The 27644-nt window shown below is 66.1% G+C and overlaps 4 protein-coding genes and 2 long non-coding RNA genes across 9 annotated transcripts; 3 read left to right on the forward strand and 3 right to left on the reverse strand.

Annotated features, from left to right (window-relative positions):
- The first annotated feature begins 265 nt into the window (after positions 1–265).
- PORCN (porcupine O-acyltransferase) lies at positions 266–6500 on the forward strand. The gene is made up of 13 exons (XM_069778003.1): positions 266–636; positions 1134–1326; positions 2307–2350; positions 2512–2702; positions 3591–3721; positions 3832–3846; positions 4407–4532; positions 4628–4728; positions 4810–4886; positions 5022–5085; positions 5801–5886; positions 5982–6092; positions 6191–6500. The coding sequence occupies exons 1-13, from the start codon at positions 501–503 to the stop codon at positions 6290–6292; spliced, it is 1377 nt and encodes a 458-aa protein (XP_069634104.1). The 5' UTR covers positions 266–500; the 3' UTR covers positions 6293–6500.
- Positions 6501–6732: 232 nt separating this feature from the next.
- Positions 6733–15254, reverse strand: SLC35A2 (solute carrier family 35 member A2). The gene is made up of 5 exons (XM_069778011.1): positions 15126–15254; positions 13393–13575; positions 12038–12189; positions 9205–9896; positions 6733–6881 (listed from the first exon to the last, which is right to left on the reverse strand). The coding sequence occupies exons 1-5, from the start codon at positions 15175–15177 to the stop codon at positions 6854–6856; spliced, it is 1107 nt and encodes a 368-aa protein (XP_069634112.1). The 5' UTR covers positions 15178–15254; the 3' UTR covers positions 6733–6853.
- On the reverse strand, positions 8145–9054 carry LOC138684328 (uncharacterized). Its single transcript, XR_011323640.1, has 5 exons — positions 8858–9054; positions 8603–8797; positions 8450–8510; positions 8325–8417; positions 8145–8254 (listed from the first exon to the last, which is right to left on the reverse strand). It is a non-coding gene; the product is annotated as an uncharacterized lncRNA (long non-coding RNA).
- Positions 15255–15675: 421 nt separating the features above from the next.
- Positions 15676–20489, forward strand: SEPHS2 (selenophosphate synthetase 2). Its single transcript, XM_069778026.1, has 8 exons — positions 15676–15950; positions 16109–16212; positions 17269–17376; positions 17469–17623; positions 17721–17811; positions 19282–19381; positions 19474–19686; positions 20242–20489. The coding sequence occupies exons 1-8, from the start codon at positions 15704–15706 to the stop codon at positions 20478–20480; spliced, it is 1257 nt and encodes a 418-aa protein (XP_069634127.1). The 5' UTR covers positions 15676–15703; the 3' UTR covers positions 20481–20489.
- A 296-nt stretch (positions 20490–20785) lies between these two features.
- On the reverse strand, positions 20786–27543 carry IKBKG (inhibitor of nuclear factor kappa B kinase regulatory subunit gamma). Of its 3 annotated transcripts, none has more exons than XM_069778023.1 (12): positions 27232–27543; positions 25895–26082; positions 25306–25448; positions 25178–25222; positions 24976–25078; positions 24760–24869; positions 24076–24216; positions 23900–23996; positions 22513–22662; positions 22307–22434; positions 21140–21204; positions 20786–21054 (listed from the first exon to the last, which is right to left on the reverse strand). In XM_069778023.1, the coding sequence occupies exons 1-12, from the start codon at positions 27434–27436 to the stop codon at positions 20921–20923; spliced, it is 1509 nt and encodes a 502-aa protein (XP_069634124.1). In that variant the 5' UTR covers positions 27437–27543; the 3' UTR covers positions 20786–20920. The 3 variants fall into 3 exon arrangements, with proteins under 3 accessions (XP_069634124.1, XP_069634126.1, XP_069634123.1); XM_069778025.1 differs by having other exon boundaries at positions 20786–21051; positions 25178–25225; XM_069778022.1 differs by having other exon boundaries at positions 25178–25225.
- On the forward strand, positions 21255–22261 carry LOC138684327 (uncharacterized). 2 transcript variants are annotated; one of them, XR_011323638.1, is made up of 3 exons: positions 21255–21536; positions 21764–22035; positions 22076–22261. It is a non-coding gene; the product is annotated as an uncharacterized lncRNA (long non-coding RNA). The 2 variants fall into 2 exon arrangements; XR_011323639.1 differs by having other exon boundaries at positions 21764–22055; positions 22159–22219.
- Positions 27544–27644: the final 101 nt, after the last annotated feature.

Below are 27644 nucleotides of genomic sequence, written 5' to 3' on the forward strand. Positions count from 1 at the left end.
ACGCCCCCGGTAACCTCGTTCCTCTCCGTGGCAACCGCGCCCCGCCCCTAGCAACCCAGTCCAGCTCCTTGGCGACCAGACCCCGCCCCTGACAACCAGACCCCGCCCCGGCAACTAGACCCCGCCCCTGGCAACCAGACCCCGCCCCCCCGCGACCGGCATCCCCCTCTCCCCGGCAACCACATCCCGCCCTTGGCAACGGCGGCCACGTCCTCCGCCGCCATTTTGGCCGCGCCGCCTTCCGATTGGTCAACCGGTCAGCGCGGGGAGGGAGAGCGGGCGGTGATTGGTCGAGGGGAAGGTTCCGCCCCTTTCTCCTCAGCCCGGCGGCGTCGCCTTCCCCCCTCAGCGCGGGCAGGCGGCGGCGGCGCCGGGTGAGGTGCGGGCCCGGGGAGGGGGGCTACGGGCCCGGGGAGGGGGATATACACCCCCGAGGGGGGGGTCCACGGCGTCGTCGACCCCCGCTTCCCCCCTCCCCACACGCACGCACCCCCTCCAGGATGGCGGCCCTGCCGCCGCGGGAGTTCGCGGCGCAGGTATTGCCCGGTTGCGTGGTACCGACGGCTCGGCAGGGCCTGGCCCAGGTCTGGCCGTTGTTGCTGCTCTGCCTGGGGGCCCGGCTGCTGCACCGGCTGCGTGAGTGGGGCGGCATCGGCGGGGGAGGGGGATGCGGGAGTCTGGGGGGAGGGGGCAGGCATTAGGAGGGGGCCTGGGGGTTTTGGGGGGGGGACCTAGGGGTTTTGGGGGGACCCAGGCGCTGGGGGGGGACAGCCAGGAGTTTGGGGATCCTCAAGCATCCGGTGGGGGGGGGCTGGGATTTGAAGGGGACCCAAGCATTTGGGGGGGGACCCAGGCATGGGGGGGAGTTTAGGGGGGCCCAGGCATCGGGGTGGGGGGTCCTCAGGAGTCTGGGGGGTGGTTAGGAGTTTAGGGGAACCCAGGCATCCAGGGGGGACCACCTAGGGGTCTGGGGGGGGGGGGGGGCAGGAGTTTGGGGAGACCCAGGCACTGGGGGAGGGGGGGGGCTCAGCCACCCCACCTCCCCTGTAAGAGCTCCCGATCCCACGGGGCCTTCCCCGGGGGGGCCCCCCCAATTCCCTCAGCTGACCCCCCCCCGCTGTCGGCGTGCGCAGCGCTGCCGCAGGGGGGGAAGCACGCAGGGGCGGCGGCGGGGGGCCTGCTGGCCCTGCACCACTTCTTCGGGGCGCAGGCGCTGTGGGTGGCCCTGCTGAGCGGGCTCTGCGCCCTCACCCTTCTGCTGAGCCGGGCCCGGGCCCAGCGAGGGCTCTGCCTCGCCCTGGCCGCCCTCAGCTACCTCCTGATGGGGTATGGGGGGCGTATTGGGGGCGCTGGGAGGGGCACTGGGGGTGCTGGGAGTGGAATTGGGGCTGCTGAGGGGGACTAGGATGGGGATTGGAAGGACTGGGAGGGGAGTTGGGGGTGCTGGGATGGGGATTGGGGGCGCTGGGGGGGATTGGGGGCGCTGGGGGGGACTGGGAGGGGGATTGGGGACACTGAGAGGGGGTTTGGGGTCACTGGGGGGGACTGGGAGGGGGATTGGGGACACTGAGAGGGGGATTGGGGGCACTGGGTGGGGATTGGGGGCACTGAGGGAGGGATTGGGGTAGATTGGGAGTGCTGGAAGGGGAATTGGGGGCACTGAGAGGGACTAGGATGGGGATTTGCGGCACTGGGGGACTGGGAGAGGAGTTGGGGGTGCTGGGATGGGGATTGGGGGTGCTGGGATGGGGATTGGGGGTGCTGAGGGGAACTGGGAGGGGGATTGGGGAGATTGGGAGTGCTGGGAGGGGGATTGGGGGCACTGGGGGGGAGTTGGGGGGCCTGAGAGGGGGATTGGGGGTACTGGGGGGGAGTTGGGGGCATTAGGGTGGTGATTGGGGGCACTGGGGGTGCTGGGAAGGTGCTAGAGGTAACTGGGAGAGTGCTAGAGGTAACTGGGAGGGGGACTGGGGGCACTGGGGTGGACTGGAAGGGGAGTTGGGGCAATTGAGGCGGCTGGGAGGGTGATTGGGGGCACTGGGGGAGAGCTTGGGATGCTGGGAGGGGAGTAGGAGACACTGGGAAGGTTCTGGATGTAACTGGGAGGCACTGGAGCGACTGGGAGGGGAGTTGGGGGAGATCGAGGGGACTGGAGGTAACCGGGAGGGAAACTGGGAGCACTGGGAAGGATTGAAACAGCATCAAGGGGGGGAAGGAGTCTGGGGGTAAACTGGGAGCCCTGGTGTGGAACCAGGGGGGTCACTGGGAGTAACTGGGAGCACACCCCCCCCCCCCCCCCCACACAGGGAGCTGCACATGGTGGACACCGTCACCTGGCACAAGATGCGAGGTGAGACCCTGCAACCCGGGGGTGTTCCCCCCCCCCAAAAAACGCCGGGATCCCCCCTCCCTGGCTGCCTGGGTCCCTCAGGGGGTGGGGGGGGGACACCCCCATATTTTGGGGTGCCCCCCTCCCTGATTTGGGGGGGGACACGACAACGTACGACTCAGGGGCGCAGATGGTGGTGGCGATGAAGGCGGTGTCGCTGGGCTTCGACCTGGACCGGGGGGCCGAGGGGGGGCCGGGGCGGGAACCCTCCCCCGCCCAGGTTTTGGGGTACCTCTGCTCCCCCGGCTCCGTCATCTTCGGGCCCTGGGAACCTTTCGGGGCGTACCTGCGGGCCGTCGAGGGGCCCCCCCTGGTACGGGGAGGGGGGAGTGGGATTTGGGGGGGGGGCCTTGAGGGGTGTGGGGTGCTGGGAGGGGTTTTGGGGGGGCCTTGAGGGGTTTTGGGGGGGTGTTGAGGGGTTTGGAGGGGGCAGGAGGGTTTTTGGGGGGACCTGGAGGGGATGGGGGGGCCTTGAGATTTGGGGGGGGCTTTGGGAGAAACTGGGAGGAGTTTGGGGGGGTCCTGGAGGGGATGGGGCAGGGGCTTGAGATTTGGGGGGGTTTTGGGGGGAACTGGGAGGAGTTTGGGGGGTAGGAGGGTTTTGGGGGGGGTGTTGAGGAGTTTGGGGGGGTGTTGAGGAGTTTGAGGGGGGCAGGAGGGTTTAGGGGGGGTGTTGAGGAGTTTTTGGGGGGACCTGGAGGGGATGGGGGGGGGCCTTGAGATTTGGGGGGGGCTTTGGGAGAAACTGGGAGGAGTTTGGGGGGGTAGGAGGGTTTTGAGGGGGTGTTGAGGAGTTTGGGGGGGCAGGAGGGTTTTGGGAGGGTGTTGAGGAGTTTTGGGGGGGACCTGGAGGGGATGGGGGGGGCCTTGAGATTTGGGGGGGGGCTTTGGGGGGGACTGGGAGGAGTTTGGGGGGGTAGGAGTGTTGTGGGGGGATGTTGAGGAGTTTGGGGGGGGCAGGAGGGTTTTGGGGGGACCTGGAGGGGATGAGGGGGGGTCCTTAAGATTTGGGGGGGACGGGACACGGATGACGGGGAGGGTTTGGGGATGTCTTGGGGGGGCTATTGGGGGCCATCGAGACTTTTGGGAGGGACCTGGGGAGTGGTGAAGGGTGAGGGGGGGTTTAGTGGGGCTGGGGGGGGGGGGGGGCGTAGATTTTGGGGGGGCCCCCTTGACACCCCCTCTTGCCCCCCCCCCCCAGAGCGCGGCCTGGGCCCGCAAGGGGCTGCGCAGCCTGGGGCTGGCCCTGCTCTGCCTCCTGGTCTCCACCTGCCTGGCCCCCTTCCTCTTCTCCTGCCTCCTGCCGCTCTACGGCGCCCGCGCCCTGCGCCGGTGAGACCCCCCCCCGAACCCCCGGGGACCCCCCCGAATCCCCGGGGACCCCCCGAGCCCCAAACCTTCCCCGCTCACTGACCGTCTCTCCTTCTATCTGGGCTGCCCAGGAGCGTGTTTGCTAGGTGAGGGGGGGGGCATGGGGGGGGGTTTGGGGGATACAGGGGGTTTTGGGGGGGGCACAGGGGGGTTTTGAGGGGGCCCGGGGGGTTTGGGGGGGGATACAGGGGGGGGTTGTGGGGAGCACAGAGGGTTTTGGGGGGGGATGTGGGGGGTTTTGGGGGGGCACAGGGGAGGTTTGGGGGGATACAGGGGGGTTTTGTGGGGGGTACAGGGGGTTTTGGGGGGCTGTGGGGTGTTTGGGGGGGCATGGGGGCTTTGGGGGGATGTGGGGGGTTTTGGGGGGCACGGGGGGGTTGGTGGGAATGTGGAGTGTTTTGGGGGGCACAGGGGAGTTTCGGGGGGTATGGGTGTTTTGGGGGGGCGCAAGGGGGTTTGGGGGGGATGTGGGGGTTTTGGGGGGGCACGGGGGTTTTGGGGGAACACGGGGGTGTGAGGATCTGGAGGGGTGGGGATGTTGGGGGGCTGCGGGGACACTGCGGGGGGGGTGTGACACAAGACGTGCGTGTGCGTCCCCCAAATCCAACCCCCCCCCCCCCCCACTTTGTGTGTGTCCCCCCCCCAGGTGGCTCCACGCCTACGAGAGCGCCCTCTCCTTCCACTTCAGCAACTTCTTCGTGGCTTTCCTCTCCGAGGCCACCGCCACCCTGGCCGGATCCGGCGCCTCCTTCCACCACGACCACCTCCACTGGTGAGGAACGGGGGGGCTGGGGGGGGATTTTCGGGAACGGGGATCCCCCCCCCCCCCCCCCCGACCACCACCGGTGACGCCGGCGTCCGCCGTAGGGACCTGGCGGTGTCGCGGCCGCTGCGGGTGGAACTGCCGCGTTCCATGGCCGACGTCGTCACCAACTGGAACCTGCCCATGTCCCGCTGGCTCCACACCTGTGAGTGGACTGGGAAAAGGGACCGGGGAAGGGGTCCGCTACTGGTTTTAACTGGGGGGGGGGGGGCGCCGACGTCGACAGACGTCTTTCAGACCGCCCGACGACTGGGGACCTTCGCCGCCGTGCTGGGCACCTACGCGGCCAGCGCTCTCCTCCACGTGAGACCCCCCCCAAACCCCCCTAAACCCCCCCGACCCCCCCCAAAACCTTCCTGGGCCCCCCCAAACCCCTCCCGGGCCCCCCCCAACCTCCCTGACCCCCCCCCCCATGTCATGTCGTGTCCCCCCCCCCAGGGTCTCAGCTTCCACCTGGCCGCCGTCCTCCTCTCCCTCGGCCTCATCACCTACGTGGAGCACGGTCAGCGCTGGCCCTTTAAGGCTGGGGGCGGGGCCTGGGGAATGGGGGCGGGGACAAAGGGAATGGGGTGGGGAGAGGAGGAGGGGACTGGAAAGTGGGTGGGGCTTAAGGGCTGTGGGAGGGGTCTGGGTGGGGGGCTGAAAGGGGTGGGCAGGGCTAAATGGGGCTGTGGGTGGTACTTAGAGGGTGTAGGCGGGGCTAAGTGGGGCTGTGGGTGGTACTTAGAAGGTGTGGGTGGGGCTAAATGGGCCTGTGGGTGGAGCCTGTAAGGTGTGGGTGGGGCTAAAGGCTGTGGGAGGAGCTGGGGGCTCTGGGTGGAGCCTACAAGGGGTGGGTGGGGCTAAACAGGGCTTTGGGTGGAGCCTAGAAAGCATGGGTGGGGCCTAGAAGGGGTGGGTGGGGCTAAATGGGGCTGTGGGGGGAACTGAGGGCTCTGGGTGGAGCCTATGAAGTGTAGGCGGGGTTAAATGGGACTGTGGGTGGAGCCTGGAGGGCTTTGAGTGGGGTTTACAAGGTGTGGGCGGGGCTAAAGGGGCTGGGGGCGGAGCCTGGAGAGCATGGGCAGAACCTAAAGGGAGTAGGTGGGGCTACAGTCCGTGGGTGGAGCCTGGAGGGGTGTGGGTGGAGCCTGGCAGGGGTGGGCAGACCTGTGGGCGTGGTGGGTGGAGATGGGGGCGTGGCCAAGCGCTGACCCCGCCCCTTCCCCCCTCCCCAGTGCTCCGGAAGCGCCTGGCCGCCATCTTTGACGCCTGCGTCCTCTCCAAGCGCTGCCCCCCCGGCTGCCCCCACCGCCACAAGGACGTGAGCGCGTCAGGGCGGGGTCGGGGCGGGGTCGGGGCGTGTCCCCACCCACCTCTGACCCCACCCCACCCCTCCCAATCCCCCGTTTCCTGCAGGCGCTGTGGGTGCGGGGGCTGAACGGGGCGCTGGGGGCCGTCGCCCTCTTCCACCTCTCCTACCTGGGCGCCCTCTTCGACATGGAGGCCGACGACACCGTCGAGGAGCAGGTGGGCGACCCCAAAAAACCCCGAAGTCACCCCAAAACCCTTCCTCCCCCCCGTCCCCCGGCCGCCATTTTGCGTGTCCTTCCCCCCCCCTCAACCAGGGTTACGGGATGTCGTACACCATCCGCAAGTGGTCGGAGCTGAACTGGGCGAGCCACTGGGTGACGCTGGGGTGCTGGGTGCTCGCCTGCCTCCTGCGCTGACGTGTGTGTGTGTGTGTGTGTGGTGGGGAACTGGGAGCACTGGGACGGACTGGGAGCGGTGGGAAGGGGAGAGAGCGGCCGCTCTTTCCACCCACCCGCGGCCCTTCTAGGCCGCCGGGAGGCTCCTCTCGATGGTTCGTTCGGAGGTGCTCTTCCCGCCGGGGAGCGGGCGGAAGTGACGTCGCGCGGCCGCTCTAGGACCAATAAAGCCGCCTCCCCTCGGTGGTTTCCTGCTTTTCCGCCAATGGGACGGGGGCGGGTGGGCGGGGCCGGGCGGCGGCGCGCGCGCAGAGGGCTCCACCCCCCCCAACACTCCTGCGGGCAGCGCGCGGTTTGACCGAAATCGTCTTAATTCACCCAAAAAACCGGCCTCAAACCCGATACTCGCGGGGAAGGGGGGGGGGAGGGAACCCACGGAGCCCCTGTAGGACGGGGCAGGGGGCTGGGAGCCCGATGGGGGGGGTGGGGGGTGTCTATAGGGCCTGGGGGGGGGCTGCGGGCCCTATAGAGCGCGGTGGGTCCGTATGGGCCCTATAGGGGCCGGGGGGGGGGTTGATCCCATCAGGAGCCCTTGTCCTTGGAGGGAGACCTGCAAGAGAGAGAGACCCCGGGGCTGAGGGCGGCCCTGGGCATCCTATACGGCCCCGGGGGGTCCCTATGGGTCCTATATGTGTGCGGGGGGGGCCTATGGATCCTATATGCCCCCAGGGGGGCTCCCTATGGATCCTATAGGCCATCAAGGGAGGCCCTATATGTTCTCAGGGGGTCCCTGTGGATCCTATATGCCACTATGGAGGCTGTATGGCCCTGGGGGGGGCTCCCTGTGCATCCTATACACCATCAGGGGGGCCCTATATACCCTTGGGGGGGCCCTGTATACCCTCAGGGGGTGTTCTATGGATTCTATATGTGTCTATGGATCCTACATGGCGGGGGGGAGGCTCCCTATGGATCCTATACGGCCTCAGGAGAGGCCCTGTATATTCTCAGGGGGCCCCTATTGTCCGTGGGGGGGCCCCTATGGATCCTATGAACCTTTGGGGGGCCCCTATGGATGCTGTATGGCCCTGGGGGGCCTCCCTGTGCATCCTATACACCATCGGGGGGGCCCTGTGGATTCCATATGCCTCTGTGGATCCTATACACCCACGGGGGGGGGCCCTGTATACCCTCAGGGGGTGTCCTATGGATTCTGTATGTATCTATGGATCCTACATGGCACGGGGGAGGCTCCCTATGGATCTTATACAGCCTCAGGAGAAGCCTTATGGCTCCTTTGTAGCCTTGGGGGGCTCCTATAGATCCTATATGTGTGCGGGGGGGGGGGCTCTATAGATCCTATATGCCCCTATGGACGCTGTATGGCCCTGGGGGGGCTCCCTGTGGATCCTATACACCGTCGGGGGGACCCTATGGCACCCGGGGGGGGTCCCTATGGACTCCATACGTCACGTCTCGGTTCGCGGAGGTTAGTGGGGTTAGTGCCCGCCCCAGCACGCGGCCGTTAACCAAATCTGCCTTTATTAGCCCCGATTCACAGTTAAAAACGCGCCGTGTCCCCTCCCTCCCCTCCCCCCCTATAAAATCTGTACATTCTGCCCCTCCCCCCCGCCCCGGGAGGGGCCCCTCTGTGCCCCCGGCCCCCCGCTAACGAGGCGGGATGACCCCTAACGAGCCCCAAGGGGTCCCTGTCACCTAACGAACCCCCAATGGATTCCTGTCGCCTCATTAACCTTCAGCTCCGGGTCCCCACCACCTAACGAGCCCCGTTAGGTCCCCACCACCTAACGAGCCTTAACGAGTTCCTGCCACCACCTAATGACCCCCATTAGGTCCCCACCACCACCTAAGGAACCCCAATGGGTCCCTCGTCCCCTAATGAACCCCAATGGGTCCCCACCACCTAACGAGCCTTAACGAGTCCCCACCACCGCCTAACGAACTCTAATGGGCCCCCATCACCTCACGAACCTAACGAACCCTAATGGGTCCCCCACCCCCTAATGACCCCCATTAGGTCCCCCACCGCCACCTAACGAACCTTAATGGGGCCCCCACAGCCACCTAACGAACCCGAATGGGTCCTCCACCGCCGCCTAACGAGCCCTAATGGGTCCCCCACCCCCTAATGACCCCCATTAGGTCCCTCACCGCCACCTAACGAACCTTAATGGGTCCCCCACCACCAAATGAACCCTAATGGGTCCCCCACCGCCACCTAACGAACCCCATTAGGTCCCCCACCGCCACCTAACGAACCTTAACGGTCTCCCACCACCAAATGAACCTTAATGGGGCCCCCACAGCCACCTAACCAACCTGAATGGGTCCTCCACCGCCGCCTAACGAGCCCTAATGGGTCCCCCACCCCCTAATGACCCCCATTAGGTCCCCCACCGCCACCTAACGAACCTTAATGGGTCCCCCACCACCAAATGAACCCTAATGGGTCCCCCACCGCCACCTAACGAACCCCATTAGGTCCCCCACCGCCACCTAACGAACCTTAACGGTCTCCCACCACCAAATGAACCTTAATGGGGCCCCCACAGCCACCTAACCAACCTGAATGGGTCCTCCACCGCCGCCTAACGAGCCCTAATGGGTCCCCCACCCCCTAATGACCCCCATTAGGTCCCCCACCGCCACCTAACGAACCTTAACGGGTCCCCCTCCACCTAATGAACCTTACCAGGTCCCCCACCGCCACCAAAACGAACCTTACTGGCTCCTTCATCGCCTAACGAACCTCACCAGACCCCCCCCCCGCTAACGAACCCCACCGGGGTCTTCCTCCCCCTCCTGCCGCCAACCCCCCGTCCCGTCCCCCATCCCCCAAAACACCGGCGGAGGGGGGGAGAGGGGCGGGGGCGGGGGGGGGGGTCCCCACCTCCCCTCACGCCCCCACTGACTTGCCGCCGCCGTCCTGCTGCTGCTGCTGCCGTCCCTCGGCGTCGGCGCGGTTGGCGGCGGCGGCGTTGGCGGCGCGAGGGCGGCCGTAGAGGTAGACGGCGGCCAGGACCATGGCGGTGCCGGCCAGGAAAGGGCCGCGGGGTCGGAAGCCGAAAAGATGGACGGAGGCGACGGTGGAAGCCAAAATGGAGAGGGCGGTGGCGAAACCCTTCAAGATGTTGTCGGCGTAGCGGACCACCACGGCTACCAAAAGCCCCCCGGCCGCTTGGTTGACCACCACGGCCCAAACGGCCGGGTTGTAACCGTAAAAAAAGCCCAAGCCGGCTACCGCCGAGCCCTCGGCGGCCACCATGGCGGCCAAACCCACGGCCGTCCCCACGGCGCCCAGCTGGACGTTGCGGACCCAGATGGAACCTCCCGTCGTCTTCAGCAGCCGCTCGAAGTAAACGCCGGCGAAACCCGACGAGAGGCACGAGGCGGCCACCGCCGCCAACCCCACGGCGTAACTTTGGGGGGGTCCTTCGGCGGGGGACGGAGAACCCCCCGGCGCGGCTCGGGCTTGTTCGGCTTGGACCAGGGCTACCCCGGCGAAGAGGAGGGCGAGCGAGAGCCACTGCAGCCGCGAGAGGGACGTCCCCAGCAGCAGCACCGAAAAAAGCGCGGTGGTCAGGATTTTCAGCTGGTACGTCACCTGCGGGGGGGACACGGGACACCGGGGGGGGGGGTTGTCACCGTCCGGGGAGGGGGAGAAGGAGAGGGGGTGAAGGGAACGGCCGCCACCGGGGGGGGGGGGAAAATGGGGATGGGGATGAGGGGAGGGACGTCACCACCAAGGAGAGGGGTGGGGGGAGCGCTGTGGGGTGAGGGATGGGGACGGGGGGACGGGGATGGGGACAGGGATGTCACCATGGGGACAGGGACGGGGGGACGGGGACCCCGCTGTGGGGTGAGGGATGGGGACGGGGATGGGGACAGGGATGAGGACATGGGGACAGGGATGGGGGGACGGGGATGGGGACAGGGATGTCACCATGGGCACAGGGACGGGGACCCCGCTGTGGGGTGAGGGATGGGGACAGGGATGTCACCATGGGGACAGGGATGGAGGGACGGGGATGGGGGGACAGGGACAGGAACAGGGGGACGGGGACCCCACTGTGGGGTGAGGGACGTGGGGACAGGGACGTGGGGACAGGGACAGGAATGGAGGGATGGGGACCCCACTGGGGGGTGAGGGATGTGAAAATGGGGACAAGGACACGGGGATGGGGACGGGGATGGGGGGACGGGAATAGAGGGACGGGGACCCCGCTGTGGGGTGAGGGATGGGGACGGGGGGACGGGGATGGGGATGGGGGTGTCACCATGGGGACAGGGATGGGGGGACGGGGATGGGGATGGGGGGACGGGGATGGCAGCATAGGGACAGGAATAGGGGGACAGGGACCCTGCTGTGGGGTGAGGGACGTGGGGACAGGGACGTGGGGACAGGGACAGGAATGGAGGGATGGGGACCCCACTGGGGGGTGAGGGACACGAAAATGGGGACAAGGACACGGGGATGGGGGGACGGGGACGCCACTGTGGGGTGAGAGACATGGGGATGGGGACAAGGACACGGGGATGGGGACCCCACTGTGGGGTGAAGGACGTGGGGACGGGGACCCCGCTGTGGGGTGAGGGATGGGAGGATGGGGATGCCACCATGGGGACAGGGACAAGGACACGGGGACAGGGACCCCACTGTGGGGTGAGGGATGGGGAGACGGGGACAGGGATGGGGGGACGGGGACAGGGACGGAGGGATGGGGACTCCACTGGGGGGTGAGGGACGCAAAAATGGGGACAAGGACACGGGGATGGGGACAGGGATGGGGACACGGGGATGGGGGGACGGGAATAGAGAGATGGGGACCCCACTGTGGGGTGAAGGACGTGGGGACAGGGATGTCGGGACAGGGACAGGGACGGAAGGATGGGGACTCCACGGGGGGGTGAGGGACGCAAAAATGGGGACAAGGACACGGGGATGGGGACGGGGATGGGGGGACGGGAATAGAGGGATGGGGACCCCACTGTGGGGTGAAGGACGTGGGGACAGGGATGTCGGGACAGGGACAGGGACGGAAGGATGGGGACTCCACGGGGGGGTGAGGGACGCAAAAATGGGGACAAGGACACGGGGATGGGGACGGGGATGGGGGGACGGGAATAGAGGGATGGGGACCCCACTGTGGGGTGAAGGATGTGCGGACAGGGATGTGGGGACGGGGACAGGGATGGGGACAGGGATGTGGGGACGGGGATGCCACCATGGGCACAGGAACGAGGACACGGGGCTGGGGACCCCACTGTGGGGTGAGGGACGTGGGGGTGGGGACAAGGACACGGGGACGGGGACCCTACTGAGGGGTGAGAGACATGGGGACGGGGATGGTGATGGGGGGACGGGAATAGAGGGCTGGGGACCCCACTGTGGAGTGAAGGACGTGGGGACAGGGACAGGAATGGAGGGATGGGGACCCCACTGGGGGGTGAGGGACGTGAAAATGGGGACAAGGACACAGGGATGGGGACAGGGATGGGGGGTGAAGGATGTGGGGACAGGGATGGGGACACGGGGACGGGGATATGGGGACGGGGACCCCACTGTGGGGTGAAGGACGTGGGGACAGGGACAGGGGGACGGGGACAGGGACGCCACCATGGGCACAGGGACAAGGAGAGAGACGGGGACACCGAGACGGGGATGCCCAAGGGTTCGGGGTGGGGATGCGGGGTCCCCCCCGTTCTGCGCGCCACCGCGTCCCCGCACGTCCCCGAACGTCCCACCTGGAAGGTGGCGGCGGGCAGGTTGGAGATGGCGACGTACTGGAGGTTGTTCTGGAGGGTGTAGATGAGGGAGGGGACGGCCAGGCGCAGCGTGTCCCCGAACTGTCCCACCACCGCCTCGTGCAGCGTCACCGCCGTCTGCCGCACGCTGCCTGGGGCGGGGGGGGACACACGGACGCGGGACGGGGGTCAGGCCCCCTTTGTCCCCAGCGGTGGAGGGGGGGGACGGACACAACCCGCCGGTGGGTCGGCCGTGTCCCCGACGTCCCCTCCTGTGTCCCTCCGTCCTCTCACGTCCCCCCACCGTGTCCCACCTCGTGTCCCCCCGCATCCCCCCGTGTCCCCTCACGTGCCCCCCCGTGTCCCCCCCACGTCCCCTTACATCCTCCCACGTCTCCTCATGTCCCCCGTGTCCCCCCATGTCCCCTCACGTCCTCTCCTGTGTCTCCTCACGTCCCCTTGTATCCCCCCACATCTTTTCACGTGTCCCCCCACGTCCCCTCCCGTGTCCCCCCCATGTCCCACCTCACGTCCCGTGTCCACCCTGTGTCCCCCCGTGTCCCCCCACGTCCCCTCCTGTGTCCCCTCATGTCCCCCCACGTCTTTTCACACCCCCCCGTGTCCCCCCACATCTCCTGTGTCCCCCCCACGTCCCACCTCACGTCCCCTCGCGTCCCCCCACGTCTTTTCATGTCCCTCCGTGTCCCCCCATGTCCCAACTCACGTCCCCTGTGTCCACCCCACGTCCCCCCGTGTCCCCCCACGTCCCCTCCTGTGTCCCCTCATGTCCCCCCACGTCTTTTCACACGTCCCCGTGTCCCCCCACATCTCCTGTGTCCCCCCCCACGTCCCCTCCTGTGTCCCCCCCATGTCCCACCTCACATCCCCTCGCGTCCCCCCACGTCTTTTCACACCCCCCCGTGTCCCCCCATCTCCTGTGTCCCCCCACGTCCCCTCCTGTGTCCCCTCATGTCCCCCCACATCTTTTCAGATGTCCCCATGTCCCCCCACATCTCCTGTGTCCCCCCCACATCCCCTTCTGTGTCCCCCCACGTCTTTTCACATGTCCCCGTGTCCTCCCACATCTCCTGTGTCCCCCCCACGTCCCACCTCACGTCCCCTCGCGTCCCCCCACGTCTTTTCACACCCCCCCGTGTCCCCCCATCTCCTGTGTCCCCCCACGTCCCCTCCCGTGTCCCCCCCATGTCCCACCTCACGTCCCCCGTGTCCCCCCACGTCCCCTCCTGCATCCCCTCACGTGTCGTCCCCCCCCGTCCTGCGTCCCCCCGCATCCCCATGTCCCCCCCGTGTCACCCCACGTCCCCCAAACCGTCCCCCAGGTCCCCGTCCCTCACCGCGGTGCTGGAGGAGGAGGAGGAGGAGGCAGGCGCCGCCCTTCATCGCCTCGGCCAGGACGACGGCGGTGGTGGGCAGGAACCGCTCCCCGGGCAGGGTGCGGACGTAGCGGATGCTCAGCACCAGCGAGGCGTTCTGCAGCACCAGCACCCCCAGGCTGGCGTACTTCACCCGCCGCGACACTGCGGGGAGGGGGGGGGATCAGTGGGGCTGCCCCACGGCGCGCCCCACGGCCGGGGGGTCCTGCTCGGGCCTGTAGCCCCCTCCGTCCGCTCTGCAGCCCCCCAACCCACCCTACAGCCTCCCAACCCTCACCTATAGGCCTCCAACTCTGACCTATGGCCCCTCAGTCCGCCCTGCAGCCCCCCAGGTCTGAGCTATAGACCCTTGGTCTGCCCTACAGCCCCTCCATCCACCCTATAGACCCCCAGCTCTGACCTATAGCCCCCCAACCCTCCCCTATAGCTCCTCCGTCTGCACTGTAGCCCCCCCAACCCTGCCCTGTAGCCCCTCGGTCCACCCTACAGCCCTCCAACCCTGACCTATAGACCCTCGGTCCGCCCTATAGACCTCCAACTCTGCCTGCAGCCCCCAAACTCTGACCTACAGCCCCCCAGCCCTGCCCTATGGGCCTCCAACTCTGACCTATAGCTCCTCCGTCCACCCTACAGCCCCCCAATCCTGCCCCCCAGCCCCTCAGTCTGCCCTATAGCCCCTCCAACCCTGCCCTACAGCCTCTCAGTCTGCCCTATAAGCCCCCAACCCTGCCCTACAGCCCCTCCATCCACCCTATAGCCCCCCAACCCTGCCCTATAGGCTCTCTGTCCACCCTATAGCCCCTCTGTCTGCTCTACAGCCCTCCGACTCTTAACGTACAGCTCCTCCGTCCACCCTGTAGCCCCCCAACTTTGACCTATAGACCCTCGGTCTGACCTACAGCCCCCCAACCCTGCCCTATAGGTCTCCAACTCTGCCTACAGCCCCCCGACTCTGACCTATAGACCCTCGGTCCACCCTATAACCCCGCAACCCTGCCCTATAGCCCCCCACCCCTGCCTTACAGCCCCCCAACTCTGCCCTACAGCCCCTCAGTCCATCCTACAGCCCCCCAACCCTGCCCTATAGGCTTCCAACTCTGATCTATAGCTCCTCCATCCACCCTATAGCCCCCCACCCCTGCCCTACAGCCCCCCAACTCTGACCTACAGACCCTCAGTCTGACCTATGGCCCCCCCAACCCTGCCCTATAGGCCTCCAACTCTGATGTACAGCTCCTCCGTCCACCCTATACCCCCCCAACTCTGACCTATAGCCCCCCAGTCCACCCTGTAGCCCCCCCATCTGCCCTACAACCACCCCAAGCCCCCTGACTCTCCTGTCAGCCCCATAGCCCCCCCCCAGACCCCCCTACTCTGCCCCATAACCGCCCCCAGACCCCCTGCTCTGCCCCACAGCCCCCCCGCCCTGCCCTATAGCCCCCCTCAGCCCCCTTGCTCTGCCCTATAGAGCCCCCCGACCCTCTAACCTACCCTACAGCCCCCCCAGACCCCCTCAGCCCCCCAAATCCGCCCTACAGCCCCCCCCCCAGGCCCCCGGCCTGCCCTATAGCCCCCCTGCTCTCCCCCATAGACCCCCCCAGCCCCCCTAATCCACCTTGTAGCCCCCCCCCGCCCCCCAAGTCGGCCCTACGGCCCCCCCCACGGCCTCCCCCCGCCCCGGGACCCCCCCTCACCTGCTGACGGCCCCGAGTGGCCGCCGCCGCCCCCCCCTCCCGTCGCTGCCATGGTGGCACCTGCCCGGCTACGGCGCGGTACTTCCGCATTGTGCGTCACATCCGCTTCCGGCCACGGCGCGGCAGATCCGGGGGGGTGGAGCATAGAGGGGGGCGGGCCGGCTAGAGAGGAGGAGCTGGGAGGACTCCGCCACGGCGCATGCGCGGCTGCCACTGACACCGCCACGCCTCCCAGCCCCACCAGCCACCAATCCCCGCCCGCCCTTCCCCCCCCTTGGCCAGCCCAGCCAATCAGCGCCTCTCCTCGCGCCCTTCCCGCCACACTCCCGCCAGCGTCCCCGCCCCCTTCGACCCACCGCCCAATCCCCGCTCTCCATCCCCCCACCCCCCCCTTACCCAATCCCCGCTCGCCTCGTCCGCCGCGCCCCCCTCCCACCCCCTTCCCCAGCCGACCAATCCCCTCCGGCTCCGCCTCCCTTCTCCCCTCTCCCCTCCAATAGCGATCGGCCACGCCCCTCCCGCTCCCCTCCCGCCTCCTTTAAGGGCGGTCCCGCCCCTCCGGCCGGGCTCAGACCAAGATGGCGGCGCTCAGCGGTTGCCCCGCCGCTCCGGCGGCTCCCGCCGGTTACCGGCCCTTCGAACCGGCCTCGTTGGGGCTGGACCCGGGCTGGAGGCTGACGGGTTTCGGAGAGCTGCGGGGTTGAGGGTGTAAAGTCCCGCAGGAGACGTTGCTCCGGCTCCTGGCGGGACTAGAAGGGCAACGACCGCCCGGAGGAGGAGGAGGAGAAGGGCAGGAACCGGAGAGCGGCGGGGCGCCGGCGCTGGGTGAGGGCGGAGGGGGGCGAAGGTCGAGGGCGGGAGGGGGGCAAAGGGCGCGGGGAGGGGGAGGAGGGAGAAGAGGAGGAGGAGGAATGGTGGGGGGGAGGAGGAAGGGCCCCCCCGATACCACTAAACACCCCCCCCCCCAAAAAAAAAAAAAATAGGTATCGGGCTGGACTCGTGCGTCATCCCCCTGCGGCATGGGGGGCTCTCCCTGGTGCAGACCACCGACTTCTTCTACCCGCTCGTGGAGGACCCCTACATGATGGTAATAGCCCCCCCCCCCCCCCCCCCCAAATTCCCCTCACACACACCCCCAGGACCACCGAACACCCCCAGGGACCCCAGTTCCCCCCCCCCGGCTCCAAATCCTATTTGAGAACCCCCAAATCCCCCTCTATAGCCTATCGTGGGGACCCCAAATCTTGCCAGCTCCCCAATATTTTGTTTTAGAGCCCCCCCAGTCCCACCCCCTGGGCCCCCAAATCTCCCCCTGGGATCCCCCCCCAGTCCCCTCCTGGATCCCCCCAATCCCATCCCCAGCACCTCACTCCCACCTTGGGACCCCCATATCGCACCTCAGGGCCCCCCATTCCCCTCCTGAACTCTAAATCACCCCCCAGGGACCCCCAAATTTTCCCCTGGGCACCTCTAATCCTATCCCCAGGCCCTCACTCCCACCTTGGGAGTCCCAAATCCCACCTCAGGGCCCCCCCACTCCCCTCCTAGGACCCCCAGTCCCCCTCCAGGGACCCCCACGTCCTCTCCTGGGCACCTCCAATCCCATCCCCGGGGCCCCCCAAATTCCCCTCCTGAGCCCAAATTACCCCCTGGGGACCCCCAAATCTTCCCCTGGGCACCTCCAATCCCATCCCCAGGCCCTCACTCCCACCTTGGGAGTCCCAAATCCCACCTCAGGGCCCCCCCACTCCTGTCCTGGACCCCAGATCTCCCTCCAGGGACCCCCAAATCCCTTCCTGGGTCCCCAAATCCCACCTCAGGGCCCCCCACTTCCTTCTTAGGACCTCCAATCCCCCTCCGGGGACCCCCAAATTCTCTCCTGGGTACCTCCAATTCCCCCTGGGGACCCCCACTCCCCTCCTGGGACCCCAGATCTCCCCCTTGGGACCCCCAAATCCAATCTCAGGGCCCCCCTTCCTCTCAGGGGACTCCCATATCCTCTCCTGGGTACCTCCAATCCCATCCCCAGGCCCTCACTCCCACCTTGGGGCCCCCCACTCCCCTCCCAGGTCCCCAGATCTCCCCTCGGGGACCCCCTAAATCCCCTGGGGACCCTCCCCCAAAATAATTTCCCCCCCCTCAGGGCCGCATTGCCTGCGCCAACGTGCTGAGCGACCTGTACGCCATGGGCATCACCGAATGCGACAACATGCTGATGCTGCTCAGCGTCAGCCAGAAGATGACCGAGGAGGTGACACTGGGGCTGGGGGGGGGGGGTGACACGGGGGCGGGGGTCAGCGTGTGACACCCCCCCTTCGTGTTTTGTGACCCCCTCCCCCCCAGGAGCGGGAGAAGATCATGCCGCTGATCGTGAAAGGTTTTCGGGACGCGGCGGAGGACGGGGGGACGTCTGTGACGGGGGGACAGACGGTGGTGAACCCCTGGGTGATCGTGGGCGGTGTGGCCACTGTCGTTTGTCAGCCTAACGAGTTCATTATGTGAGTGCTGGGAGGGGAGGGGCTGCTAGGTGTGGTCGGGGGCAGGGCAGGGAACATGCTGAACCCCTTTTTGGTGGTGTTGTCCCCCCCCCCCCAGGCCTGACAGCGCCGTCCCTGGGGACGTCCTGGTGCTGACCAAGCCCTTGGGGACGCAGGTGGCCGTCAGCGCGCACCAGTGGCTGGACAATGTGAGTTGGGGGGCTTGGGGGGGGGGATTGGGGACACCCCAGTGTCCCCAAGGGGACCTAGAGCCACCCCCGTGTCCTCAGATGGGGCCAGGAGCCCACCCGGTGTGACCAGGAGGATCCGAGATGGCACCAAAAGCCACCCCTGATGTCCCCAAGGGGACCTAGAGCCTCCCGGGGGGGTTCCTAAACCACTTTTGATATCCCCAAGGGGACCCAGAGCCACTTTGGGGGGTTCCTAAGCCACCCCAGATGTCCCCAGGAGGACACAGAGCCACCATGGGGGTCCTTAAACCGCTCCTGATGTGTCTGAAAGCCACCGTAAGAGTCTCCAGGGCACCCTGGATGTCCCCCAGGAGACTAAGAGCCACCCTGTGGGTTCCTTAAGCCACCCTAGATGTCCCCAAGAGAACACAAAGCCACCATGGGGGTCCCTAAACCACCTCAGATGTCCCTAAGGGGACCTGTAAGCCACCTTAGATATCCCCAAGAGGACCCAAAGCCACCGTGGGGGTCCCTAAACCACCTCAAATGTCCCCAAGAGGACCTATAACCTACCCTAGATGTCCCCAAGAGAACACAAAGTCATTCTGGGGGTCTCTAAACTACCTCAAATGTCCCCAAAAGGACCCAAAGCCACTGCAGGGGTCCCTAAGCCACCTTAGATGTCCCCAAGAGGACAGAAAGCCACCATGGGGGTCCCTAAGCCACCCTAGATGTCTCCAGTAGGATGCAAAGCCACCATGGGGGTCCCTAAACCACCTCAAATGTCCCCAAGAGGACCTATAAGCCACCATAGATGTCCCCAAGAGAACATAGAGCCATTCTGGGGGTTCCTAAGCCACCCCAGATGTCCCCAAAAGGACCCAAAACCACTGCAGGGGTTCCTAAGCCACCTTAGATGTCCCCAAGAGAACAAAAAACCACCGTGGGGGTTCCTAAGCCACCTTAGATGTCTCCAATAGGATGCAAAGCCACCATGGGGGTCCCTAAACCACCTCAAATGTCCCCAAGAGGACCTATAAGCCACCATAGATGTCCCCAAGAGAACATAGAGCCATTCTGGGGGTTCCTAAGCCACCCCAGATGTCCCCAAAAGGATCCAAAGCCACTGTGGGGGTCCCTAAACCACCTCAAATGTCCCCAAAAGGATCCAAAGCCATTGCGGGGGTCCCTAAACCACCTTGAATGTCCCCAAGATGACCTGTAAGCCACCTTAGATGTCCCCAAGAGGACCAAAGGCCACTGTGGGGGTCCCTAAGCCACCTTAGATGTCCCCAAAAGGAGCCAAAGCCATTCTGGGTGTCCCTAAACCACCTCAAATGTCCCTAAGAGGACCTATAAGCCAGCCTAGGTGTCCCCAAGAGAACACAAAGCCATTCTGGGGCTCCCCAAACCACCTCAAATGTCCCCCAAAAGACCCAAAACGACCACGGGGGGTGTCCCTAACCACGTTGTCCCTCGTCCCCACAGCCGGAACGCTGGAACAAGATCAAGCTGGTGGTGACGCGGGAGGAGGTGGAGCTGGCCTACCAGGAGGCCATGTTCAGCATGGCCATGCTCAACCGCACCGGTACGGCGTCTGTCGCGACGACGGAAAGGGGGGGAACGACGGATGGGGTTGGGGGGAGGGACACGCGCGACGCCGACGTCCTCTCCCCGCAGCCGCCGGGTTGATGCGCGCTTTCGGGGCGCACGCGGCCACCGACGTGACGGGATTCGGGATCCTGGGCCACGCGCGGACCTTGGCCGGGCAGCAGCGGCAGGAGGTGGCCTTCGTCATCCACAACCTGCCCGTCATCGCCAAGATGGCCGCCGTCAGCAAAGCCTGCGGGGCTCGCTTCGGTTTGCTGCAGGGGACCGCTCCCGAGACCTCAGGTAACGAGGGGGGGAAATGAAAATGGGGGGGGACCCCAAAATTGGGTGGAGAACCCCGATAATGGGTGAGGGATCCAGGTTGGGGAAGGGGAGGGTGGGATGGGGGGGGCTGGTGACCCTCCTCCTCCTCCTCGGGGTGGGGAGGGAGGTTCAGGGGGGTGGTGTGGGTTGTTTTTTGGGGGGGGCTGCCTTAATTTGGGGTTTGGAGGGGAGTGACACCCCCCCGGGTGGGGGTATAGAGGGGGTCCCATCTTGGGGGGGGGAAGCGAGCCCCCGGTGTCCCCCAGTTTGGGGTAAAGGGGGGGTGTCCCCTTTTGGGGGGGCACCGAGCCCCCTCAGCACCACCTAACGTAGATCTAAATGTGCCCCCCCCCCCAAAAAAACAAAAGCAGGGGCAGCCCCTTAAAAGAGGTAAACCCCCCCTTTTCTCCTAAACCACCCGGGGAACCCCCAAAGAGCACAGCCTGCTATTTTTCTCTTAACGAGGGGAGGGAAGGTTGGTGCTGTATTTTTTGGGGGGGTCCCCTGACCCGTGCGCCCCCCCCCCTCCCGCAGGGGGGCTGCTGATCTGCCTGCCGCGGGAGCAGGCGGCCAGATTCTGCGCGGAGCTGAAAGCCCCCGGCCGGGGGGAGGGACACCAGGCCTGGATCATCGGCATCGTGGAGAAGGGACCCCGCGGCGCTCGCGTCATCGACAAACCCCGATTGATCGAGGTCACCCCCCGGGGGGCTCCGGCCCCCCCCGATAGTCCCGGCACCCCCCCGGGGGACGCTACCCCCCTCCGGCCCTTTTAAAAAAAAGAATTGGGGTGGCGGGGGGGTGGGGGGCGCACGGGGGACACGGTCCGTACCCCGACTTTGCCTGGAGGAGCAGCAGGCAAAGATAACCCCCCCCCCTCCCCAAACCGCAACCCGCCTCCCCCAAAAATCGCCCCCCCAAAGCGTGACGCCCCTCCCCAAAAGCCCGGCGTGGGGTGGGGAGGGGCTGAGGATCCACCCCCCCCCCTCGGTAAAAGAGGGGTGGGGTGGGGGGACTTGGGGGGTGCTTGATTTTTGGGTGGGAGGGCGGGAGCCCCCCCCTCAAAAAAATATGGGGCAATAAAGAGCCATCCGGATGATTTTTTTTTCCCCCTGGGGGCCCACGGGGTTTTAATGTGATGTGGAAATTCCCCCCCCCAGAGTTTAGGGGTGCCCCCCCGGGGTGTTGGGGGGGGTTTTTTGGGGTTTCCCCCCCCTCACTTGATGCAGTCCATGACGTGGATCTGGAGGGTGTCCATGTCGGGGGCTTTGTACTGGCACTTGGGGCAGCACAGGACGGGTTGTTCCTCGGGGGGGGCACACAGGGGGGCGGGCAGCCCCCCAAAACCTGCTGGGGGGGGGACAAGGGGGGGACACCATCACCCCCTGCCCTCCCCAAGGGAGTTTCAGGGGTTCCCCCCACCCCCAATACTCACCGCCCCCCCCCGCCGTGGGGGGCCGCAGCTCCGAGTGACGGTTCCTCATCTCCTCCATGCGGATTCTGGGGGGGTAGGGATGGAAATCTGGGGTGCGGGTCAGTATGGGCTGGGGGGGGCCCAGACAGACTGGGGGGGGGGTCCAAGGTGGGGTTTAGGGATAGTTGGAAGGTTTTAGGTTCAGTTGGAAGAGTTTAGATTCACCTAGAGAGTTTTAGATTGAGTTTGGAGAGTTTTAGGTTCAGTTTGGAGAAGTTTAGGTTCAGTTGGAGACGTTTTGGTTCAGGTTGGAGGAGTTTAGGTTCAGCTGAAGAGTTTTAAGTTGAGTTTGGAGAGTTTTAGGTTCAGTTAGAGGGGTTCAGGTTCAATTTGGAGAGGTTTAGGTTCAGTTGGAGGAGTTTGGGTTCAGGTTGGAGGAATTTTAGGTTGAGTTTGGAGAGTTTTAGGTTCAGGTTGGAGGAGTTTAGGTTCAAGTTGGAGCAGTTTAGATTCAGCTGAAGAGTTGTAAGTTGAGTTTGGAGAGTTTTAGGTTGAGTTTGAAGGGTTTATGTTCAGTTGGAGGGGTTTAGGTTCAGGTTGGAAGAATTTAGGTTCAGTTGGAGGGGTCTGGTTCAATTTGGAGAGGTTTAGGTTCAGTTGGAGGAGTTTGGGTTCAGCTGGAGAACTTTAGGTTGAGTTTGGAGAGTTTTAGGTTCAGTTTGAGGGTTTTAAGTTCAGTTTGGAGAAGTTTAGATTCAGTTGGAGATGTTTTGGTTCAGGTTGGAGGAGTTTAGATTCAGCTGAAGAGTTTTAAGTTGAGTTTGGAGAGTTTTAGGTTGAGTTGGAGGGGTTTAGGTTCAGGTTGGAAGAGTTTAGGTTCAGTTAGAGGGGCTTAGGTTCAATTTGGAGAGGTTTAGGTTCAGCTGGAGGAGTCTGGGTTCAGCTGGAGAACTTCAGGTTGAGTTTGGAGAGTTTTAGGTTCAGTTTGAGGGTTTTAAGTTCAGTTTGGAGAAGTTTAGGTTCAGTTTGGAGACGTTTAGGTTCAGTTACAGGAGTTTTAGGTTCACGCTGGAGAATTTCAGGTGGGCCTGAGGAAAGGGGGGGCGGACACAGTGCCACCCAGGGATTTGGGGGTTGCTGGGGGAGGGGGGAAGAGGGGGGTGTTATAGATTTTGGGGTCCCCCTGACCTGGCGGCCCCCTCGGCGTCCACCCGCAGCTGGAGCTGGGCCAGGGCCTCCTGCAGCGCCTCGCGCTGAGCGTGCAGTTCCTCACGCGCCGCCCGCTCCGCCTCAAAATCCGCCTTGTAGATATCGGCCTGGGGGGGGGGGGGCAAGGAATTATCAGCAAGGGCCGCCCCCTGCGTCCCCAAATGTCCCTTGTCCCCCTGCCTGACCTGGGCTTGAAGCACGGGGATGGTCTCGAGGGTGGCTCGGTGCTGCTCGGCCTCGGCCTTGAGCTTGTCGATGAGCTCCTGCTTGGCCGCCAGCGCCTCCTCCGCCTGCTGCAGCTGCGCCCGCGCCTCCCCCAGCTGCCGCCACGTCCCCTGTCGCGGTGCGGTGACACCAGGGGACGTTGTGGCAGTGGGAAGTGCGACCCCCCCCCCCAATATCTCCATAGGGGTCCCTGAGGGAAGGGACCCCAGGGGATGGGGCTGGGAGCCGTCCCCGTGGGTCACCCCGGTGTCCCCAAGGGGTTAAAACAGCGTGAGGGGCCACTTCTGTGTCCCCAAAGGTCGCCCCGGTGTCCCCAGGGGTCTGAGATGGGATGAGGAGGTGTCTCAGGGTCCCCAAGGGTCACCCCGGTGTCCCCAGGGGTCTGAGATGGGATGAGGAGGTGTCTCAGGGTCCCCAAGGGTCACCCTAGTGTCCCCGAGGGTCACCCCAGTGTCCCCAGGGGGTTAAAACGGTGTGAGGGGCCAGCTCAGTGTCCCCAGGGCTCACCCCGGTGTCCCCAAGGGGGGTGAAATGGGGTGAGGGGCTGTCTCAGGGTCCCCAAAAGTCACCCCGGTGTCCCCAAGGGGGTGCAGTGGGGTGAGGGGCTGTCCCCAAGGGTCACCCTGGTGTCCCCAGGTGGGTAAAATGGGGTGAGGGGCTGTCCCCATGCCTCCAAGGGTCACCCCAGTGTCCCCAAGGGGGGTGAAATGGGGTGAGGGGCTGTCTCGGGGTCCCCAAAAGTCACCCCGGTGTCCCCAAGGGGGTGCAGTGGGGTGAGGGGCTGTCCCCAAGGGTCACCCTGGTGTCCCCAGGCGGGTAAAATGGGGTGAGGGGCTGTCCCCATGCCTCCAAGGGTCACCCCAGTGTCCCCAAGGGGGGTGAAATGGGGTGAGGGGCTGTCTCGGGGTCCCCAAAAGTCACCCCGGTGTCCCCAAGGGGGTGCAGTGGGGTGAAGGGCTGTCCCCGTATCCCCAAGGGTCACCCCAATATTCCCAAGGGAGTAAAATGGGGCAAGGGGCACCCCAGTGTTCCCTAAAGGGGGTGAAATGGGGTGAGGAACTGTCTCAGGGTCCCCAAAAGTCACCCTGGTGTCCCCAAAGGGGGTGAACTGGGGTGAGGGACCGTCCCCGTATCCCCAAGGGTCACCCCAACATTCCCAAGGGAATAAAACGGGGCCAGGAGCCATCTCAGCGTCCCCAAGGGTCACCTCGGTGTCCCCAAAGGGGGTAAAATGGGGCGAGGGACCACCCTGCTGCCCCCAAGGGCTTAAAACACGACCCTAAGCAAGCTCAGGACCCCCCCAGGGGACAAAGACCCTCCCCCCCCCCCCCAAAAAAAACCCCAAACCTGGCTGCGTTTGTCCCCTTCCAAGCTGGCCTTGATGTGAGCGTCGTACTCCTGGAAGAGGTGGTGGTACGCCACCTGCAGCTGCACCAGTTTACGCCTGGGGACATCCAGCAGGGGATAACGATAAGGGGGGGGGGTCCCAGGCTGTTGTTCCCCCCCCCGCAAGCATCACTCACTTCTCCTCGGTGGCTCCTTGCCGTTCCACGCGCAGGGCGGCCTCCAGGTTCTGCACCTGCAGCCGCAGCTGGTCCAGCTGCAACGCGTGGCCCCCCGCCGCCTCCTCCAGCGCCCGGCACCGCTCCCCCGCCGCCTGCGCCCTGCGTCACCCCCCCCCCCCGAAACCCCCACGTCACCCCCCCGTGTCACCCCCGCGACCCCCTCCCTCCGCTCCTTAACGGGGATGGGGGAGAAATCGGGGTGACGTGGCGCTGGGGGTCCCTGCGCCCCTTGGGGACAATCCCCCCCGCTTTGGGGACAATCCCCCCCCACTTTGGGGACAATCCTCCTGACTTTGGGGACAATCCCCCCCCCCACTTTGGGGACAATCCTCCTGACTTTGGGGACAATCCCCCCCCCCACTTTGGGGACAATCCTCCTGACTTTGGGGACAATCCCCCCCCACTTTGGGGACAATCCTCCTGACTTTGGGGACAATCCCCCCCCACTTTGGGGACAATCCTCCTGACTTTGGGGACAATCCCCCCCCACTTTGGGGACAATCCTCCTGACTTTGGGGACAATCCCCCCCCACACTTTGGGGACAATCCTCCCCCCGACTTTGGGGACAATCCCCCCCCCCACTTTGGGGACAATCCCCCTGACTTTGGGGACAATCCCCCCCCACTTTTGGGGACAAAAACCTCCTTTCCAGCTCGTCCCGCTCCCGCCGGCTGCTCTCCAGCCGGCTCTGGCTCTCCCGCAGTTCCCCCAGCAGCGACGTCACCTGCGCCTTCACCGACGCTTTGTCCTGCTGTTTGGGGACGCCGAGGTGCGTCACAAACCCCCCCCCCCCCCAAAAAAACCCCCAAAAACATAAAAACCAACCCAATCTCCCCCAAAATTAAGCCCCCCCTCACCTCCAGCTGCCGCCGCAGCGCCTGCAGCTGCAGCTCGGCCTGCCGTGCCGCCTCCTGCGCCCGCTCCTCCGCCGCTGCCCCCGCTTCCCGTGCCGCCGCCAACCTGGGGGGGGGGGGAACACACCCAAAAAAAAGGGTGGGGGGTCCCCAAAGTGTCCCCCAACCCTTCCTGACCCCCCCAAAAAACAAAACCTCAACTCACTCGGTCTCTGCTGCTGCCAGCCGCTGTCTCAGCTGCTCCGTGGGGCTGCTGGGGAGAGGGAAAATGTTGGGGGGGGGGACGCGGTTTGGGGATGTCGTGGGGGTCCCCAAAAGTTGGGGGGGGCTCACCTGGGGTCTGGGGGGGACATGGGGTCCCCCCGGGGTGGCTCGGGGTCCCCGGGACCGTCCTCGTCCTGGCTGCAGGGGGGGGACAGGGAAGTGGGGGGGTTCTCCGGGAGTGTCGCTGCCTCTTCCTGCGGCCCGTTGGGGGACTGGGGGGGGACAGTGAGGGGACAGGGGGACGTTAATGGGGGGGGGGACATTGAGGGGGGTGGAAGGGACTGGGGGGGGCCACTGGGGGGGGTGGGAAGGTGCTGGGGGGGACGTGGGGGGAATGGATGGGACTTGGGGGGGCACGGGGGGGACACTAGGGGGGTGGAAGGGACTTGGGGGGGATGTGGGGACACTGGGGGGGTAGGAAGGGGCTGGGGGGGGACATGGGGGGGTGGAAGGGACTTGGGGGGACACGGGGGGGCAATGGGGACACTGGGAGGGGTGGGAAGGGGCTGGGGGGGGACATGGGGGGTGGAAGGGACTTGGGGAGGACACGGGGGGGGACACATGGATACGAGGGGGTGGAAGGGGCTAAGGGGGGCGTGGGGGGGACACAGACGGACGCGGGGGGGACGGACGGACGCGGGGGGGTGGGGGCACGTACCGCGGGGGGGTGCTGGTGGCGGAGGCGGCGGGCGGCCTCGTCGCGCTCGGCCCGCAGCCGCTCCACCAGGGCGCGGGCCTGCCCCGCCCGCCCCCGCAGCAGCTCCCGCTCCCCCCGGCGCAGCGCCTGCAGCCGCCGCAGCTCCTCGCAGCGCCCGCGCAGCGCCTCGCTGCTGCGCCGCAGCGCCTCTGGGGGGGGGGACGCGGCGGGGGTCGGCCTACGGCACACACAACCCCCGGCGCGCCCCGGTTCACCCCGGTGCCCCCGGCACTCCTCCCCAGTCACCCCCAGTGCAGCCCAGTGCCCCCACCACGCTCCCCAGTTCACCCCAGTGCCCCCAGCACGCTCCCCAGTTCACCCCCAGTACAGCCCAGTGCCCCCAGCATGCACCCCAGTTCACCCCAGTGCCCCCGGCACTCCTCCCCAGTCACCCCCAGTGCAGCCCAGTGCCCCCAGGACACTCCCCAGTTCACCCCAGTGCCCCCAGCACACTCTCTTCATCCTCCCCAGTTCCACCAGTATGACTCTTCACACTCCCCAGTGACTCCCAGTGCTCCCCAGTTTCTACAACGCCCTCCCTTCATGCTCCCCAGTCCCCCCCAGTGCCCGTCAGTCCCCTCCCAGCACCTCCCAGTCCCCCCCAGTTCCCTCTTGGTGCCCCCCCAATGCCTCCCAGTCCCCTCTCAGCATCTCCCAGCCCCCCCAGTTCCCTCCCAGTCACCCCCAGTTCCACCCTAATGCCTCCCAGTACCCTCCCAGCATCTCCCAGCCCCCCCAGTAACCCCTACTGCCCCATCCCAGTACCCTCCCAGCACCTTCCAGCTCCCCCAGTGACTCCCAGTAACCCCTACTACCCCCTCCCAATCTCCCCAGTCCCTCCCCAGCACCTCCCAGCCCCCCCAGTTCCTTCCCAGTGCCCCCCAATGCCTCCCAGTGCCCCCAGTCCCCATCCAGCACCTCCCAGTAAACCCTACTACGCTCTCCCAACCCCACCAGTTCCCCCAGTTCCACCCTAATGCCTCCCAGTCCCCTCCCAGCATCTCCCAGCCCCCCCAGTAACCCCTACTATCTCATTCCAGTCCCCTCCCAGTGCCCCCCAGTCCCCTCCCAGCGCCTCCCAGCGCCCCCCAGTCCCCTCCCAGCATCTCCCAGCCCCCCAGTAACCCCTACTACCTCATTCCAGTCCTTTCCCAGCACCTCCCAATGCCCCCCAGTCCCCTCCCAGCACCTCCCAGTGCCCTCCCAGTGCCCTCCAGTCCCCTCCCAGCGCCTCCCAGTGCCCCCCAGTCCCCTCCCAGTGCCCCCCAGTCCCCTCCCAGTGCCCCCCAGTCGCTCACCCTTCAGCTCCCGGTTCTCGGCCAGCAGCCTCTGCAGCCCCTCAGGACTCCCCAGCTCCAGCAGGACCCTCCCGCCCCCCGCTGCCGCCGCCGCCTCCTCCCCGGCCGTTCCTCCGTCCGCTCCGTTCCCGGAACCCGGCCCGGCCCCACCGCCTCCCCCGGGCTGCACCATCTCCGCCGGTCGCCGCCACCGGCCGCCGCTCATCGACCGCGGGGCCCGGGGAGCTGCGAGGGGCCGCGGCCACCGCCGCCTCCTCCTTCTCCTCCGCCGCTCTCCAGCTCCTTCCGGCTTCCGCCGGAAGCGGAATGACGCCAGCACGCTTCACGCCAAGGGGTGGAGCGAGCGAGAGCGGGCGGGAGCTCGCCCCGCCCATCGCCCCTTCCTATTGGTTACGCCCCCTCCGTCCACTCTT

The sequence above is a fragment of the Haliaeetus albicilla genome, unplaced genomic scaffold, assembly GCF_947461875.1.
Source record: "Haliaeetus albicilla unplaced genomic scaffold, bHalAlb1.1 scaffold_146, whole genome shotgun sequence".
NCBI lineage: Eukaryota > Metazoa > Chordata > Aves > Accipitriformes > Accipitridae > Haliaeetus > Haliaeetus albicilla.